At 47.2% G+C, this 18,708-nt stretch overlaps 2 protein-coding genes across 2 annotated transcripts; both read left to right on the top strand.

The window, feature by feature from the left end:
* The first annotated feature begins 209 nt into the window (after window positions 1-209).
* LOC103642058 (Auxin-responsive protein SAUR71) lies at window positions 210-1,521 on the top strand. Its single transcript, XM_008665378.4, has one exon. The coding sequence runs from the start codon at window positions 945-947 to the stop codon at window positions 1,317-1,319; it is 375 nt and encodes a 124-aa protein (XP_008663600.1). The 5' UTR covers window positions 210-944; the 3' UTR covers window positions 1,320-1,521.
* A 1,777-nt stretch (window positions 1,522-3,298) lies between these two features.
* LOC100286015 (DAG protein) lies at window positions 3,299-6,763 on the top strand. The gene is made up of 4 exons (NM_001398269.1): window positions 3,299-3,756; window positions 5,861-5,958; window positions 6,059-6,124; window positions 6,316-6,763. The coding sequence occupies exons 1-4, from the start codon at window positions 3,398-3,400 to the stop codon at window positions 6,531-6,533; spliced, it is 741 nt and encodes a 246-aa protein (NP_001385198.1). The 5' UTR covers window positions 3,299-3,397; the 3' UTR covers window positions 6,534-6,763.
* The last annotated feature ends 11,945 nt before the right edge of the window (window positions 6,764-18,708 follow it).

The following is an 18,708-nucleotide window of genomic DNA, read 5'->3' as shown; positions in this document are numbered from 1 at the left end:
CAGTGGCCAGTGGGCTCCTAGCGGTAGCTGGAAGGACGGGAGGGTGACGGGAAACGTACGGCAGGGCCCCGCCCCCACGTGCCGTACCACCGCCTTCCGTGGTTACGGAACCGTACAGGGACGCGTACGGAAGCCCGCCCACCCCGATAGCAACGGATCGTGCGGGGAAGAGGGGGCCCCGGTCCAGGTCCAGCTCACGTGCCGTCGCCCTCGCGCCACCGTTCTGGAGACGGCAACGCCCTACCGGTTCCAATTCCAATATTCCATGGCGCTGCTGTTGCTCCACCGCGGCACCACGCATGTAGGTTACGCCACACGACACTTGAGCTCGTGCCTTCGTGCGTGTGTGCGCCTCCGTGTGTCTGTCCGTCCGGCGAGTCCACCACAGGTCCGTGTCTCCGGCGAGCGGCGGATCCTCCCGTCTTCCTTCGTGCCGTCGACCTATCCGTACGTGTCAGTGTCACCGCCACGTCGGGGACGCCGATGGCCGGAGCACCGCCTCTTCTCGCGGCCGCGTGAGTGACTTGTGGGCCAACCGGCACCACAATCACCGTGCACGGTACGCAGGCCGGCGTACGCGATCCCAACTCAGATCCCACTCACTCAACATCCCCGTCTGGCCGCTGGCCGGGCCGTCCCTCTCTCTCCCCTCCCCCGCGCGCCTCGGGTACTCGCCGTGGTCCTATTCGTACAGACGTACACCCCCACCTCCACGTGGGCCCACAAGTACGGCTGTCCCGCCTGTCGGCCTCAGCGGCCACGACTCCGCGTGCAGCCCGCGGCTATATAGCAACGCCTGCAGAGCACACGCCCCCGCGTCCCCTCCTCCTCCGGCGCTGCAGCTAGCCTCCTGCCCTCCTCGCTCCCCGCCTCGATCTCCACCGCCGCGCGCGCTCGTGGGGTAGCAGTAACACCAGCACCGGCGGAGACCTGCGACCTGGGCCATGACGATGAGGGGCCTTCTCCGGTGCGTGTCGACGGGGGCGTGCAGGGTGGCGCCGGGCGCCGTGGCGGAGCCGGTGCCGGCGTCGCCGGGGGCCACCGGCGGGAAGGTGCCGGCGGGGCACGTGCCGGTGGAGGTCGGCGCGGAAGGGGAGGAGACGCAGCGGTTCGTCGTCCCCGCCGAGCTGCTGGGCCGGCCGCCCATCGCCGAGCTCCTCCGCCACGCCGCGCAGGAGTACGGCTACGCGCGCCGGGGCCCGCTCCGCATCCCCTGCCCCGTGGCCGCGTTCCGCCTCCTCCTCGGCGCGCTCGCGGGGAGCGGCGCCGGTGGACCCGACGGGGCGCTCACGCTCGCTTACTTCGCCGTGGCCGTCTGATCGACGAGATCCCCTAGCTAGCGTAGCGGGTTGGGTTCCTCCTTCCTTGAGGCGTGCGTTGTGCTGTCAGCGTTCTTGCTTCTCTAGATTCCATCTGTTCCTTCTACTCTTCTTTCTCTCCTTTGCTTTTTCTCCTCCCCTCTTTGTGCTATGTAAATATGTAATTTTTTTCAGATTGATGAGACGTTTATTATTCGGTATACTTTGCCTCTCAGTCATTCAGCGGACTATACTTGCATATACAGCTTTGTCAGATGAGTAATTCACTCTGCTACTCTGAAGATCTTGGATTTAGCTTTTTTTGTGAGTGTCAGCTAGACAGCCACTGGATTGCAGTCCAATACCTGAGATCACATGAATAGGTAGACCATCTTTCGTCGGCTGCAAATCTGTGCCCTAGTCACTCTATTTTTATACAAACTACTTCCTCCGTTTTTTTATTTGTCACGGTTTAGTTAAAAAAACTAATTCAAGAACGGAGGTAGTGCGAAGTACAAACGGCCATACGGGGTAAGTTCAGCCAAATCTTCAGTTTAACTTAATTACCAATGTTTAATACTCCCTCCGTTTCGTTTTAGTAATTGTTGGATAATACAAAATTTAACTATCTAACGACAAATAAAAAGAAACAAAAAATATCCTTTACTCGGGAGGAAGACATTTTGAGTGAGCTACGGCTTTCAATTTGACACAGTAGCTGTCATGATGCTCCCAACTACTCCCCCTGGACGAAATAAAGAGAGAATTTCAACGTTTGTTTTTTCTTGGCCGAAAAATACCTCAAGCCTCTCTTCACTTTCTCTCCTCCTGGCTGCTGGTACGAGGGAGTTCGATGCTCTTTGCTCTCTCTCTCTCGTCAAGCTAAAATTCGGAGAACAGGACTGCAGGTGTGCAGTGCTCGTGCTGTGCATACAGATTTCCCAACAGCGTGGGGGCACAGAATAACGAGGCAATTAGCAAAAGGCAGCGTGTGGACGAGATGAGGCCGGAATGGAATCAGAGTATCAGACTATTATGACTATCAGAATCAGAGGAAGCAACACTGGGCTCTCGTCGCTGCCGGTGATCTGTAACCAAACTGCAACTAATCGCTCCTGCTGCGGCAACCATGTCACCGTTATGCTGCATCTTTGAGCGGGCAGCCATCCAAAGTAATTCAACTGCTATTTGCTAATTAATTCGGATATGGATCGCAAGTACAACTGCTGTTTGATAATTCGCAGCAGGGCTCTTTGGTCTAGTTTTTGTTCTTTGCCACTGCTATTTGCTAATTAATTCAAGACACCAGCTTCCTGCTGTGTGTTACCATTACCACTACAACTGCTGCTACTTGGTACTCGTTCGGTTCTGGCAGGTGCCGTTTTTTTTTAAGTTCTAGCAGCTAGCTGCTCATTCTCGTCATTTGTGTACTACGACAGCACAGAATATGAGCCGTGTGTACTGCTACAGACAGAAGACGGAGGGGAAGAAAGAGGAAACTGAACAGTAATGCTTCGCTCAGTCTGCAGGATCAACGTTGCGCTGTTGATGGTCTGATCAATGCAGTGCAGCAGTCCATGACCGGCTGGGTACGACTGTACGAGACGAGGCAGCCTAGTCAGTGTCGTCAGGAACTCATGTGCGACTACTGGGGCGCGCGGTATGCAATGCTTGGCATCGCCGCCTGGGGCCACCGGCACCGCCATCATGTCCTTGAGACCTTGACAGCCTCCGGTTCCCCGCCGTTAGGGTAGCCTCGCCACCGCGTCTGCAAGGCACGACCGCCCGGGAGAGAGATTCCACAGGCATGGCGGGCTCTGGACGTGTTGGGCTGGCTCGTAGCCGATTACCAGGCCCGACAAACAAGGTTTGGGCCGATCTGCGTCTTGTCACTAGTTACATTAGGCCCAGTATCTTCCGGGTCGACCGCAGTAGTGTGCCGACCAGTAGGCACACAACCCATTTGTATTTCCTTCCGCATCCTTCACACTCCGGCTACCACCATCTCTCACCCCCCGCCGCCGCCGGCTCCAACTCCCAGCGCCCCGCCGCGCCCCGCCGCTGTCTCCATCGGAGCTCCCTACCGACTGCCCCGAACCATGGCAGCCGCATCAGCGACGCGCCGCGGCCTCTCCTCTCTCCTCCTCTCCCCTTCCTCCCGCGCGCTCCGCCGCCGCCTGGGCCCCCTCGCCGCCGCGGCCGCCTCACCGCACGTCGCCCCGTGGCCCCTTCTCGCGCCGCGCGGGGCCAGGACCGCGTCGTCCGGCGGGTCCGGGCACTCCCCGCTGAACGACCCGTCCCCGAACTGGAGCAACCGGCCGCCCAAGGAGACGATCCTTCTCGACGGCTGTGACTACGAGCACTGGCTCATCGTCATGGAGTTCCCCACCGACCCCAAGCCGTCGGAGGAGGAGATGGTCGCGGCCTACGTCAAGACCCTCGCGGCCGTCCTCGGAAGGTATGCGCCGTGTCTATGCGGATTTGTTGCGGTCTTGCTGGAGCAACCACGATTGAATTCACTATTGGGCATTGAATCCGTAAATGTGTATTTGTTGTAATTATTCGTCATCTGACCAATACATTAGGCGGATAGATACCCTATTTTTTTTTCGAACCGAGGGAGACCCATTTCCATTGCATCAACGGAAATACCACAGTTTAGATACAGATACGATCAAGAGAGAGAAACAGAAAAACTGACGAGAACTAGAAAACGGTAAAGAGAAGTCTGATTCAGACTCTCGCCCACTGACAAAGATGGACAAAACCTAGTCACAGAACAGATATTCAGATTGCCAACTAAGGGGGTGTTTGGTTTGTAGGAACTAATTTTTAATCCCTCCATTTTATTCCATTTTAGTCCATAAATTGCCAAATACGGAAACTGAAATATAGTTTTAGTTTCCGTATTTGACAATTTAGATACTGAAAATGAACTAATTTCCCTTCGAAAAATAGAAATCCCTTAGGAGGGGTTCCCAAAATAGCCCTAAAATGGAATAAAATGGAAGGACAGTCCCTAGAAACCAAACACCTCCTTAAGCTGATGCCGATACATAGTAGCTACATAAGGCAAAGGAATAAAACGCCATCACCAGGCACATCCATCTCCATCTTAAGTGCAACATAGCAGACAAACAACATGACTTCAGGCTTCATCTCCATCAGCATCCCAGTCCCTACTATCCTCAAGCTGGAGCATTTCTCAGCAAGTAGCTTTGTCTCCACCTGAACCATGATGTTAACGCCTTCAATAAGCTTCTCCCGAGTCTCTGGTGAATACAAACCTGTCCAATAATTCATTAGAGCACACACATGAGTCATGACACATAATTTCTAGAGGATTCTTGATCAGTTTGTTCTCAAAGCAGGCTTTGTTCCTAGATATAGGATAAAAACCCTATATTAATTGGATGTGCTAGTAATTCGTTATATTGTTAGGCACTCAGAGGTTATGCTGTCTCATCTGTTTTTTTGCATATTGAGATGTTATTGGTTTGCTTCGTCTCTATTTCTCCGTTCTATACTCTCATGATGTGAGGTTCGTGCCTGCAATCTTGTGGCAACACACTGTGTCTTGCTGTTAAAAGCATTTGACTCGCCTTTGGCCGTAGGCACACCGCCTTGTCAGCTATGTAGTTTCTTGCCTGTTAGCTACATTTGCATTAGACTGCACTGGAATGGACGGACTGATATAGTGATATGGAGGGACCTATGCATGCAGCTCAGCCGCATGTGTATTTAACTGCAATGGACGGTCCTAGGCATGCTGGTTTATGTGCATTTGACTGAAATGGATGGCCCTAGGCATGCCGGCTCTTGGGCATTTGACTGCACTACCATTCCCAAAGTCCCAAACAAGGTTTCATCTTCACTTGGCTATGAGTTCTTCAACGTCTTGAATGCCACAACGAGTATAACCACAGGAGCACTTTCTATGTTGGCTTCTATTAATAGAAGTTCAGTACAGATTCAAGATTATTGATTTACCTGGCATTGTCGCATTGACATCCAAACTATTAAAGATGCAGTGAATCTTGATTGCCATATTTTATCCAGGAACCATATTTTTTTTGCACGACTTTATTGTAAGTAGTCAAGAATGGATCCTTATGTGCCTTATGATCTTGACTTATTGACTTACATACACCTTAAAGTACATCCTAATTCCTAGTCTTATTTGCCACCTGGCAGCCAAAGCACAGCCAAAAACCTACTAGGTTCTGGAGGTCCAGTTCTTTTCAGCGATGTTCCGGATTGTTGGAGCCCAGCTTCGGGGACTTTCTTGCATATAGGCTGTCGAATATGCGTTCTTGTTAATGTGAATTCTTGTTTAATGAATTGTGGCTTGTTATCATTTGCATGATAGGTGTTATTGAATAGTTGCAAGAGTAATTCTGACTCACTCTTCATGGTTTATGTACAATTCTTGTCAGCATCCTACCATGTTCTGATAACAAACCAAATTTTGTAGACAATGTACCCAGAAGATATATGTATATTGTATACCCCTAATCTTGTCATTTGAGAATTGAACTTCTGATTGTGATTCTCTCGTGCAGTGAGGAGGAAGCAAAGAAGAAGATCTACTCAGTGTGCACTTCAACATACACAGGATTTGGTGCATTAATTTCAGAGGAGTTATCATACAAAGTTAAAGGTTGAATTTCCGTTGGTCTAATCTTGGCTAACGTTCTTTTGTACCCTGAAGTTTTAACTGAATTTAACTTTTTTTTTAATGTTGCCTTCACTTCTTGAAGGATTGCCGGGAGTTCTATGGGTGTTACCTGATTCGTATCTGGATGTTCCTAACAAGGACTACGGAGGTAGGTACCTGTTGTTTCTTCCTTGAGTGAAATTTCACTGGTCAGTCTGGATCCAGCCTGACCATAATTCTCTATGATTTTACTTTGTTGCTCAATATTCATCTTACAAGCGAGGTGTCAGCCTTGTGCCCTTGTCTATATTGTATGGTTTGGTATTTGCTTGCACTGAGACCACGTTTGCTACTTGGCAGGTGATCTATTCGTAGATGGTAAGGTCATACACAGACCTCAGTTCCGATTCAATGAGAGGCAGCAGGTAAGGAGCAGGCCTCGTCCTCGTTACGACAGACGACGCGAGATTGCCCAAGTGGAGCCGAGGGAGACGATGCAAAGAGGCCCTTCGACGACGCAGCAACAGAGGCCGCCATGTCCACAGGAGGCCGCTACACAGAATCAGGAGCAGCACTGAAACCATGCTGGCAGGAGTAGGAAAGCGGCATCAATATGGGAAGACTTGTATGGTTTTTGCCGGCAGTTGCTTATTTATATATAAACTAAGGCCCTGTTCGTTTTTTACGGATTGGAGGCCCGGAACGGTTCCTAGCCGGATTGTTTCTCTAATTTATGTAAGTTTTGATAAGTTGGAATGAATCCTGGTCCAATACTAGACAAACGAACGGGCCCTAAGTTGGTTCAGAACTATCTGAGCTAAATCTCGTGACTATACATGTCCTCTTGGGTCTGGAGCGTGTAGGTTGAGGTTGACATGTAAGCTGTGTTTCAGCATTGCTGACTGAATCATTGCTGTCCTGAAATTTCGGCGAAGTATGGAAGATTCCTCTTCGCTTGCAAATGCGCCGCTTGATCTTGTTGCTGTCCTCATACAGAACAGAACAAATTCTGCTCTGCTGGTGTGTGAGGCTGCTGCACCACCACCTGGCCAGTCCTTTTGCTTTCTTGGGTTTTCCCGTACATAATTTTTGGACGGAGGGACGCGCTCATCCGAAATATGCTACTCAAATTTACAAAATTAGATAGCTATTTTATTTGGCAGCTCCAATCTACTGTATGATCGTCGACAGACTGCTGCCTTGTGCATGCAATATCTATTCTGGGTGTCGAAACTGAACTAGTATATTTTTTCCAAATGAATTGTGATCAGTTTCATTTTTCAACGGTGACCGTTCATTGGAGTAACCAGGGTGAGCCGTGCTGCCGTGTCTCGGCATTATCGGCCAAAGGACAGATAGTGTTAGGGAAAATTCTTTATTTTCTTCTTCTAGAACTTTTTAGTATCTATTTTGCATTCCGATTGTTTTGCTAATTAGATATTCATTTCAAAAACTTGTTCAAGGCATCTAACCGTAAATTGGTTGAGGTGTTCCTGATTTGTGCCTTTTGCAGAGCCTTGGTGTTTTAGAGGTTTGGATTGAGATTTTGTCAACTAAGCCGAGATTGCTTAAGTGTGAACAAATTTTATTGGCCCTCAATTTATCCTCCTCTGGTTGCCTATTTAATCCTTCAGTTTCCTAGCTACTAGATGCATAGAACACAAAGGATTCTACCTTTGGGGTTTGCTGAATATGTCATTAGGGCGATGAAATCTCAACTTAGGGCCGGTGAGGTAGCGACAACGACCTAGCTAGACATGTATGACTTAAAAGGAAAATAAGGTCTATCACTAATCTAAATGTCCAAATAGCAATAACTCTATTGACACTTAGAAGTAACTAATCCTTAACCTTCTCAACCATCCTTTAAAAACCCTTAACCTTCTCAACCATCCTTTAAAAACCGACCATTAATTTGCATCAATAAGTGCATAAATATCATATAAGCCCAACCATGTCCCATTATTATGCTGACAATGCAACTAAACTCTCCTAGCTAGTGTCTATTATTTGCAATCACACTAGACAAGCAAGCTGCTGTTCATTTGAGGGGTTTTCCCTTTATTTTCTTAAAAAAAGAAATATGTGGCCAGCCAACTGGACCACTACAAAGCTCGGAGGCCGAGCGGCCCAGCCGGCTGAGAGGTGGCCTGGGCACTTCGGTGCCTCTGCCCGAGACGGCAAAAGGGAAGCGAGCAGGAGGCCGAGCGAACGGCTGGGCGGCGGCGGCAACCGCTGCTCCGTTCTCTCCGGCTTCCTCGTTCCACGACCGCAGATCGCTCCCCTCTTCTCGGTAACAGACTCTCATCCGGCTTCTTAAGTGGATCCCCTTCCCTGTACTCTCTCTCTCTCAAGGAAACACAGAGACAAAGAGCTCTACGGTTTCATCCAATCCACTGTTCCGGCGAGAAATCCTTCGATCTGCTCGATTCCGGGTGTCTTGGTCTCGTCCGTTTCGTCGGCTGTCTGTTGTTCTCGGTGGTGGTGTGGTGTTGTTGATGTCGTGCCTTGGTGCTGCTCGTTGATTCTCTGGTCTCTGCCCACCGCGGCCTGGTGCTTGGGCTCCCTGCTGCACGGTGTTCCTCTTCTCGGGCTGGTGCCGTGGACGTCTCCCTCGGCTCCGGCAGCGGCTCTAGTATCTCCGTCAACCTCCCGTCGTGCAGATCCGGACGTGGGCGACGGAATTGGTTTTCTGGGACAACCTTGTGTTCGCTGAGCTGATCTTCCCACGTAGACAATCTACGTGATGTGAGTTTCCCGTTGCCTCGCATTATTTATTGAATAATTTTGTGCAATCTGCTAGTATTATTTACTTGGGTGCGATTGCACAATTTGTGGGCGGATTTGATTGCTCGATGATGATAGCGGTGTAGTGAGACAACGTGACAGTCTGGGTTTTAGTGTGTTATTATTTTCAGTATTGATATTATTTGTGCCTAGTTATTTCTTACTATTGTGCAGGCTGATTACTTAAGTTCATTATTGTTCCTTAGTACCTGTGCACACTGTTTTGATCTTGGTATTCATGCTTGATTTCTAGGCTCATAATATTTGATCTAAAACCCTGATTTAGTAAGATAGGACTGTCACATTAGTCGAGGATCTTTGATCACCCTTTAGCGTTGGAGGGCTGTCTAGTGTAGCAACCCGCTATTCTGAGAGCTATACCTTAAGTTAAACAATCATGTTTATGTGTTTAATCTGCCTTCTTCATCTACTAGCCATGTTTAATTCTGAAATGGACTTGAGTAGCTATGTTTCATGTTTTCATGTACTGGAATTGCTACTGTTCATTACTGTTATAATTGTTGAATAATTAGACAAATTCCAGTTTAAATTCCGAATATAAATCATGACAAAATCACAAGCACTGAAATAACAAGCCAAATCAGATGATGCGTACTGATTAGACTTACTGATAGATGGCACGCGCCGGAATCAGCAGGGTCGACGATGTTGAAGTAGCGAAATCAGCAGGGTCGACGAGGTCAATCAGATCACGAGCAGTCGCGTGAAGACGCTTCCCAAAAACCTTATTCGGCCTCTCCTGGTGCAGGATCTAGAAGGCGAAGGGTTCCGGAGACCTGCTCTCCTAATCGCAGATGCACCTCTACGATCGGGATGAAGAGAACTGGAAGGCGGCTCAGCTGTGAAGAGAGGCGAAAGCGAAATGGGATGATTTGGAGGCTGGCTGCCGGGCTCCTTTTATAGGGCCGAGTCCGCGACCCCTGGTCTTATCCGCCCACGAAAATCTCGCAATCAGTTGAGATTTTATAACGATCAGTTAGGATAAACGTAACAGCCAAGAAACCAAAAAATCGAACGGCAAAAGGTAGTCGCGCCCCCGCAAGGCGAGGGGCCGGATTTCGACGGACCATTCACGCGCATGTCGTGCGCCCTTCGTCCCACCCCGCCCCACCCCGGCCCGGCCCGGCGAGGCGAGCGAGCGCGCGCGCGTGTGGCTCTCCACACTCTCTCCTCTCATCCATGACTTGGTGAGTGAGTGTGGCTTCCATATTTAAGCTAGCTCTACTCCACTAGAGCTAGCAATATGGTGCTAATGGTTCCACCTATCCTCTAGCCATCCTCTTGTATGGGCTTTTGAGATTTTCTGGGATTTATTTGAATATCTTAATTGGGCCAAGCCCATAAATCCTAACAATCCCCCACCAGATCTCAAATGCCCATCTGCAGTTTTCGCCACTGTTCACTACTGTTTAATATACTAGTTTTTTCAGCAGAGACTGTTAAGTTGAACTTCCGCCTAGAACTGCAAGCTACACCAACCCACAACTTGGACAATGGACTATGCCTTGAATTGCAAGTTTTGCGTGAATGGGTTTCACTTGAAGTCATGACCAGTACTTGGCTACCAGTAGTCCCCTTCTCGGGTGGAGCATATACGCCGTTGAAAGTCGCCTAGAGGGGGGGGTGAATAGGGCGAAACTGAAATTCTCAAAAATAATCACAACTACAAGCCGGGTTAGCGTTAGAAATATAATCGAGTCCGCGAGAGAGGGCGCAAAACAAATCGCAAGCTAATAATGAAGTGAGACACGCGGATTTGTTTTACCGAGGTTCGGTTCTCTCAAACCTACTCCCCGTTGAGGAGGCCACAAAGGCCGGGTCTCTTTCAACCCTTCCCTCTCTCAAACGGTCCCTTGGACCGAGTGAGCTTCTCTTCTCAAATCACTTGGGAATCAAACTTCCCGCAAGGGCCACCACACGATTGGTGCCTCTTGCCTCAATTACAAGTGAGAGTTTGATCACAAGAAAGAATGCGAAAGAAAAGAAGCGATCCAAGCGCAAGAGCTCAAATGAACACTACAAATCACTCTCTCTAATCACTAATGCTCTGTGTGGAGTTGGGAGAGGATTTGATCTCTTTTGGTGTGCTTTGCAATGAATGCTAGCTCTTGTATAGTGGTTGGAAGCTGGAAAACTTGGATGCTATGAATGTGGGGGTGGTTGGGGTATTTATAGCCCCAACCACCAAACTTGACCGTTGGTGGAGGCTGTCTGTCGATGGCGCACCGGACAGTCCGGTGCACACCGGACATGTCCGGTGCCCCAGCCACGTCACCAGTGCCGTTGAAATCTGACCGTTGGAGTTCTGACTTCTGGGCCCGCCTCGATGTCCGGTGGCGCACCGGACATGAACTGTTCAGTGTCCGGTGCGCCGGTATGGGCGCGCCTGCCTTCTGCGCGCGCTGCGCGCGCATTTAATGCGTTGCAGGTAGCCGTTGGCGCGAAGGAGACGTTGCTCCGAGGATGCACCGGACAGTCCGGTGCACACCGGACATGTCCGGTGAATTATAGCGGAGCATCCTTCGCGAAATACCGAGGCTGGCGAGTTCTAGAGCCGCGTCCCGTTGGAGCACCGGACACTGTCCGGTGTGCACCGGACAGTCCGGTGAATTATAGCGCGCTGGCTCTAGATTTTCCCGAAGGTGACGAGTTGGAGTTGGAGTCCTCTGGTGCACCGGACACTGTCCGGTGGTGCACCGGACACTGTCCGGTGGCACACCGGACAGTTCGGTGCGCCAGACCAGAGGAGCCTTCGGTTGCTCCTTTGCTCTTTTGTTGAACTCAATACTTGGTCTTTTTATTGGCTAAGTGTGAACCTTTTACACCTGTATAACTTATACACTAGAACAAACTAGTTAGTCCAAAGATTTGTGTTGGGCAATTCAACCACCAAAATTATATAGGAACTAGGTGTAAGCCTAATTCCCTTTCAATCTCCCCCTTTTTGGTGATTGATGCCAACACAAACCAAAGCAAATATAGAAGTGCATAATTGAACTAGTTTGCATAATATAAGTGCAAAGGTTGCTTGGAATTAAGCCAATATAAATACTTACAAGATATGCATGGATTGTTTCTTCATTTTTAACATTTTGGACCACGCTTGCACCACATGTTTTGTTTTTGCAAAAATCTTTTGTAAATCTTTTCAAAGTTCTTTTGCAAATAGTCAAGGGTAAATGAATAAGAGTTTGCAAAGCATTTTCAAGTTTTGAAATTTTCTCCCCCTGTTTCAAATGCTTTTCCTTTGACTAAACAAAACTCCCCCTAAATGAAATCATCCTCTTAGTGTTCAAGAGGGTTTGGATGATTCAAATTGAAATACTACTTTCTCCCCCTTTTGAACTCAATAAGATACCAATTGAAAAATACTCTTGGAAAACACTAAGCTTTTGAAATTGGTGGTGGTGCGGTCCTTTTGCTTTGGGCTAATACTTTCTCCCCCTTTGGCATGAATCGCCAAAAAACGGAGTCATTAGAGCCCTTTAGAACTACTCTCTCCTTTTTTGTCATAAATAAATGAGTGAAGATTATACCAAAGATGGAGAGATGATGCGGAGCGTCGGCGAAGGATGAGTAGTAGAGTGGAGTGGAAGCCTTTGTCTCCGCCGAAGACTCCAATTTCCTTTCAATATACCTATGACTTGGTTTGAAATACACTTGAAAACACATTAGTCATAGCATATATATAAAAGAGACATGATCAAAGGTATACTTATGAGCTATGTGTGCAAATTAACAAAAGAAGTTCCTAGAATCAAGAATATTGAGCTCATGCCTAAGTTTGGTAAAAGTTTGTTCATCAAGAGGCTTGGTAAAGATATCGGCTAATTGATCTTTAGTGTTAATGTATGAAATCTCGATATCCCCCTTTTGTTGGTGATCCCTAAGAAAATGATACCGAATGGCTATGTGCTTAGTGCGGCTATGCTCGACGGGATTGTCGGCCATTTTGATTGCACTCTCATTATCACATAGCAAAGGGACTTTGGTTAATTTGTAACCATAGTCCCGCAGGGTTTGCCTCATCCAAAGCAATTGCGCGCAACAATGACCTGCGGCAATGTACTCGGCTTCGACGGTTGAAAGAGCGACCGAATTTTGCTTCTTTGAAGCCCAAGACACCAAGGATCTTCCCAAGAACTGGCAAGTCCCCGATGTGCTCTTTCTATTAATCTTACACCCCGCCCAGTCGGCATCCGAATAACCAATCAAATCAAATGTGGATCCCCGAGGGTACCAAAGCCCAAACTTAGGAGTATAAGCCAAATATCTCAAGATTCGTTTTACGGCCGTAAGGTGGGATTCCTTAGGGTCGGATTGGAACCTTGCACACATGCAAACGGAAAGCATAATATCCGGTCGAGATGCACATAAATAGAGTAAAGAACCTATCATCGACCGGTATACCTTTTGATCCACGGACTTACCTCCCGTGTCGAGATCGAGATGCCCATTAGTTCCCATGGGTGTCTTGATGGGCTTGGCATCCTTCATTCCAAACTTGTTTAGAATGTCTTGAGTATACTTTGTTTGGCTAATGAAGGAGCCCTCTTGGAGTTGCTTCACTTGAAATCCTAAGAAGTACTTCAACTCCCCCATCATAGACATCTCGAACTTTTGTGTCATGATCCTACTAAACTCTTCACATGTAGATTCGTTAGTAGACCCAAATATAATATCATCAACATAAATTTGGCATACAAACAAATCATTCTCAAGTGTTTTGGTAAATAGCGTAGGATCGGCCTTTCCGACTTTGAAGCCATTAGCAATAAGGAAATCTCTAAGGCATTCATACCATGCTCTTGGGGCTTGCTTGAGCCCATAAAGCGCCTTAGAGAGCTTATAGACATGGTTAGGGTACTCACTATCTTCAAAGCCGGGAGGTTGCTCAACATAGACCTCTTCCTTGATTGGTCCATTGAGGAAAGCACTTTTCACATCCATTTGATAAAGCTTAAAGCCATGGTAAGTAGCATAGGCCAATAATATGCGAATTGCCTCAAGCCTAGCTACGGGCGCATAGGTTTCACCGAAATCCAAACCTTCGACTTGGGAGTATCCCTTGGCCACAAGTCGTGTTTTGTTCCTTGTCACCACACCATGCTCATCTTGCTTGTTGCGGAAAACCCATTTGGTTCCTACAACATTTTGATTAGGACGTGGAACTAAATGCCATACCTCATTTCTAGTGAAGTTGTTGAGCTCCTCTTGCATCGCCACCACCCAATCCGAATCTTGTAGTGCTTCCTCTACCCTGTGTGGCTCAATAGAGGAAACAAACGAGTAATGTTCACAAAAATGTGCAACACGAGATCTAGTAGTTACCCCCTTATGAATGTCGCCGAGGATGGTGTCGACGGGGTGATCTCGTTGGATTGCTTGGTGGACTCTTGGGTGTGGCGGCCTTGGTTCTTGCTCATCCTCCTTTTCTTGATCATTTGCATCTCCCCCTTGATCATTGCCATTATCTTGAGGTGGCTCATTTGCTTGATCTTTTACTTCATCAATTTGAGCTTCAACCTCATTTTGAGTCGGTGGATATGCTTGCGTGGAGGAGGATGGTTGATCTTGTGCATGTGGAGGCTCTTCGGATTCCTTAGGACACACATCCCCAATGGACATGTTCCTTAGCACGATGCATGGAGCCTGTTCTTCACCTATCTCATCAAGATCAACTTGCTCTACTTGAGAGCCGTTAGTTTCATCAAACACAACGTCACAAGAAACTTCAACTAGTCCTGAGGACTTGTTAAAGACTCTATATGCCCTTGTGTTTGAATCATATCCTAGTAAAAAGCCTTCTACAGTTTTAGGAGCAAATTTAGATTTTCTACCTCTCTTAACAAGAATAAAGCATTTGCTACCAAAAACTCTAAAATATGAAATGTTGGGCTTTTTACCGGTTAGGAGTTCATAGGATGTCTTCTTGAGGATTCGGTGTAGATATAACCGGTTGATGGCGTAGCAGGCGGTGTTGACCGCCTCGGCCCAAAACCGATCCGAAGTCTTGTACTCATCAAGCATGGTTCTTGCCATGTCCAATAGAGTTCTATTCTTCCTCTCCACTACACCATTTTGTTGTGGCGTGTAGGGAGAGGAGAACTCATGCTTGATGCCCTCCTCCTCAAGGAAGCCTTCAATTTGTGAGTTCTTGAACTCCGTCCCATTGTCGCTTCTAATTTTCTTGATCCTTAAGCCGAACTCATTTTGAGCCCGTCTCAAGAATCTTTTTAAGGTCTCTTGGGTATGAGATTTTTGTTGCAAAAAGAACATCCAAGTGAAGCGAGAATAATCATCCACAATAACTAGACAGTACTTACTCCCGCCGATGCTTATGTAAGCGATCGGGCCGAATAAATCCATGTGTAGGAGCTCCAGTGGCCTGTCACTTGTCATGATGTTCTTGTGTGGATGATGAGTGCCAACTTGCTTCCCGGCTTGGCATGCACTACAAATCCTGTCTTTCTCAAAATGAACATTTGTTAGTCCTAGAATGTGTTCTCCCTTTAGAAGCTTATGAAGATTCTTCATTCCAACATGGGCTAGTCGGCGGTGCCAGAGCCAACCCAAGTTAGTCTTAGCTATTAAGCAAGTGTCGAGTTCAGCTCTATCAAAATCCACCAAGTATAGCTGACCCTCTAACACTCCCTTAAAAGCTATTGAATCATCACTTCTTCTAAAGACAGTGACACCTATATCAGTAAATAGACAGTTGTAGCCCATTTGACATAATTGCGAAACGGAAAGCAAATTGTAATCTAAAGAATCTACAAGAAAAACATTGGAAATAGTATGGTCAGGTGATATAGCAATTTTACCCAATCCTTTGACCAAACCTTGATTTCCATCCCCGAATGTGATAGCTCGTTGGGGATCTTAGCTTTTCTCATATGAGGAGAACATCTTTTTCTCCCCTGTCATATGGTTTGTGCACCCGCTGTCGAGTATCCAACTTGAGCCCCCGGATGCATAAACCTACAAAACAATTTTAGTTCTTGACTTTAGGTACCCAAACGGTTTTGGGTCCTTTGGCATTAGAAACAAGAACTTTGGGTACGCAAACACAAGTCTTGGAGCCCTTGTGTTTGCCCCCAACAAACTTGGCAACTACCTTGCCGAATTTGTTAGTTAAAACATATGATGCATCAAAAGTTTTAAAAGAAATGTCATGCTCATTTGATGCACTAGGAGTTTTCTTCTTAGGCAACTTAGCACGGGTTGGTTGCCTAGAGCTAGATGTCTCACCCTTATACATAAAAGCATGGTTAGGGCCAGAGTGAGACTTCCTAGAGTGAATTTTCCTAATTTTGCTCTCAGGATAACCGGCAGGGTATAAAATGTAACCCTCGTTATCCTGAGGCATGGGAGCCTTGCCCTTAACAAAATTTGACAATCTTTTAGGAGGGGCACTAAGTTTGACATTGTCTCCCCTTTGGTAGCCAATGCCATCCTTAATGCCAGGGTGTCTCCCATTATAGAGCATACTTCTAGCAAATTTAAACTTTTCATTTTCTAAGTTATGCTCGGCAATTTTTGCATCTAATATTGCTATATGATCATTTTGTTGTTTAATCAAAGTCATGTGATCATGAATAGCATTAATATCAACATCTCTACATCTAGTATAAATGGAAACATGCTCAACACTAGAAGTAGAGGGTTTGCATGAATTAAGTTCAACGATCTTAGCACGCAAGATATCATTATTATCTCTAAGATCGGAAATTGTAACATTGCAAACATCTAGTTCTTTAGCCTTAGCAATTAAATTTTCATTTTCTACTCTAAGGCTAGCAAGAGAAATGTTTAATTCTTCAATCTTAGCAAGCAAATCATCATTATCATTTCTAAGATTGGGAATTGAAACATTACAAACATGTGAGTCAACCTTAGCATTTAAACTAGCATTTTCATTTCTAAGGTTGGTAATAGTATCATGGCAAGTACTTAGCTCACTAGATAATTTCTCACATTTTTCTACCTCTAGAGCATAAGCATTTTTAACCTTAACATGCTTTTTATTTTCCTTGATTAGGAAGTCCTCTTGGGAGTCCAAGAGGTCATCCTTTTCATGGATGGCACTAATTAGCTCATTTAGTTTTTCTTTTTGTTCCATGTTAATGTTGGCAAAAAGAACGCGCAAGTTATCCTCCTCATTGCTAGCATCATCCTCATCACTAGAGGTTTCATATTTAGTGGAGGATCTTGATTTTACCTTCTTCCTTTTGCCGTCCTTTGCCATGAGGCACTTGTGGCCGACGTTTGGGAAGAGGAGTCCCTTGGTGACGGCGATGTTGGCGGCGTCCTCGTCGGAGGAGGAGTCGGTGGAGCTCTCGTCGGAGTCCCACTCGCGGCACACGTGGGCATCGCCGCCCCTCTTCTTGTGGTACCTCTTCTTTTCTTTCCTCTTTCCCTTCTTGTCGTTATCCCTGTCACTGTCACTTGATAATGGACATTTAGCGATAAAGTGACCGGGCTTACCACACTTGTAGCAAACCTTCTTGGAACGAGATTTGTAATCCTTCCCCTTCCGTTGCTTGAGGATTTGGCGAAAGCTTTTGATGATTAAAGCCATTTCCTCATTGTCGAGCTTGGAGGCATCAATTGGTTGTATACTCGGTGTAGACTCCTCCTTCTTCTCCTCCGTCGCCTTAAATGCCACCGGTTGTGCTTCGGACGTGGAGGGTTCATCAAGCTCGTTGATCTTCTTGGAGCCCTTGATCATACATTCAAAGCTCACAAAATTCCCGATAACTTCCTCGGGGGTCATTTGAGTATATCTAGGATTACCACGAATTAATTGAACTTGAGTGGGGTTAAGAAAAATGAGCGATCTTAAAATAACCTTAACCACCTCGTGGTCGTCCCACTTCTTGCTCCCGAGGTTGCGCACTTGGTTCACCAAGGTCTTGAGCCGGTTGTACATGTCTTGTGGCTCTTCCCCTTGGCGAAGTCGAAAGCGACCGAGCTCCCCCTCGATCGTTTCCCGCTTGGTGATCTTTGTTAGTTCATCACCCTCGTGCGCGGTCTTGAGGAGGTCCCAAATCTCCTTCGCATTCTTCAACCCTTGCACCTTGTTGTATTCCTCCTTACTTAGAGAAGCAAGGAGTATGGTTGTAGCTTGAGAGTTGAAGTGCTCGATTTGGGCCACCTCGTCCTCATCATAATCCTCATCCCCTACGGATGGTACCTGTGCTCCAAACTCAACAACATTCCATATACTTTTGTGGAGTGAGGTTAGATGAAATTTCATTAAATCACTCCACCTAGCATAATCTTCACCGTCAAAGGTTGGCGGTTTGCCTAATGGAACGGAAAGTAATGGAGTATGTCTAGATGTACGAGGATAGTGTAAGGGGATCTTACTAAACTTCTTACGCTCTTGGCGTTTAGAAGTTACGGAGGGCGCATCGGAGCCGGAGGTCGATGTTGATGAAGTGTCGGTCTCGTAGTAGACCACTTTCCTCATCCTCTTGTGCTTGTCCCCACTCCGATGTGGCTTGTGAGAGGAAGATCTCTCCTTCTTCTCTTTGTGGTGAGAAGAAGATTTCTTCTCCTTCCCTTTGTTGGAGGAGCTCTTCTTCTTCTCCTTCCTCTTGGTGCGGGATTCTTCCAATGAAGTGCTCCCGTGGCTTGTAGTGGGCTTTTCGCCGGTCTCCATCTCCTTCTTGGCGTGATCTCCCGACATCACTTCGAGCGATTAGGCTCTAATGAAGCACCGGGCTCTGATACCAATTGAAAGTCACCTAGAGGGGGGGGGTGAATAGGGCGAAACTGAAATTCTCAAAAATAATCACAACTACAAGCCGGGTTAGCGTTAGAAATATAATCGAGTCCGCGAGAGAGGGCGCAAAACAAATCGCAAGCTAATAATGAAGTGAGACACGCGGATTTGTTTTACCGAGGTTCGGTTCTCTCAAACCTACTCCCCGTTGAGGA

Source organism: Zea mays, chromosome 10, assembly GCF_902167145.1.
Source record: "Zea mays cultivar B73 chromosome 10, Zm-B73-REFERENCE-NAM-5.0, whole genome shotgun sequence".
NCBI lineage: Eukaryota > Viridiplantae > Streptophyta > Magnoliopsida > Poales > Poaceae > Zea > Zea mays.
This window is presented reverse-complemented; position numbering and strand designations above follow the sequence as displayed.

Excerpts from the sequence above, each read along its gene's own strand:
- LOC103642058 (XM_008665378.4), top strand. The coding sequence starts at position 945 with ATGACGATGAGGGGCCTTCTCCGGTGCGTGTCGACGGGGGCGTGCAGG.
- LOC100286015 (NM_001398269.1), top strand. The coding sequence starts at position 3,398 with ATGGCAGCCGCATCAGCGACGCGCCGCGGCCTCTCCTCTCTCCTCCTC. Across the intron at positions 3,757-5,860 it reads CTCGCGGCCGTCCTCGGAAG|TGAGGAGGAAGCAAAGAAGA; the intron begins GTATGCGCCGTG and ends TCTCTCGTGCAG. Across the intron at positions 6,125-6,315 it reads TCCTAACAAGGACTACGGAG|GTGATCTATTCGTAGATGGT; the intron begins GTAGGTACCTGT and ends GCTACTTGGCAG.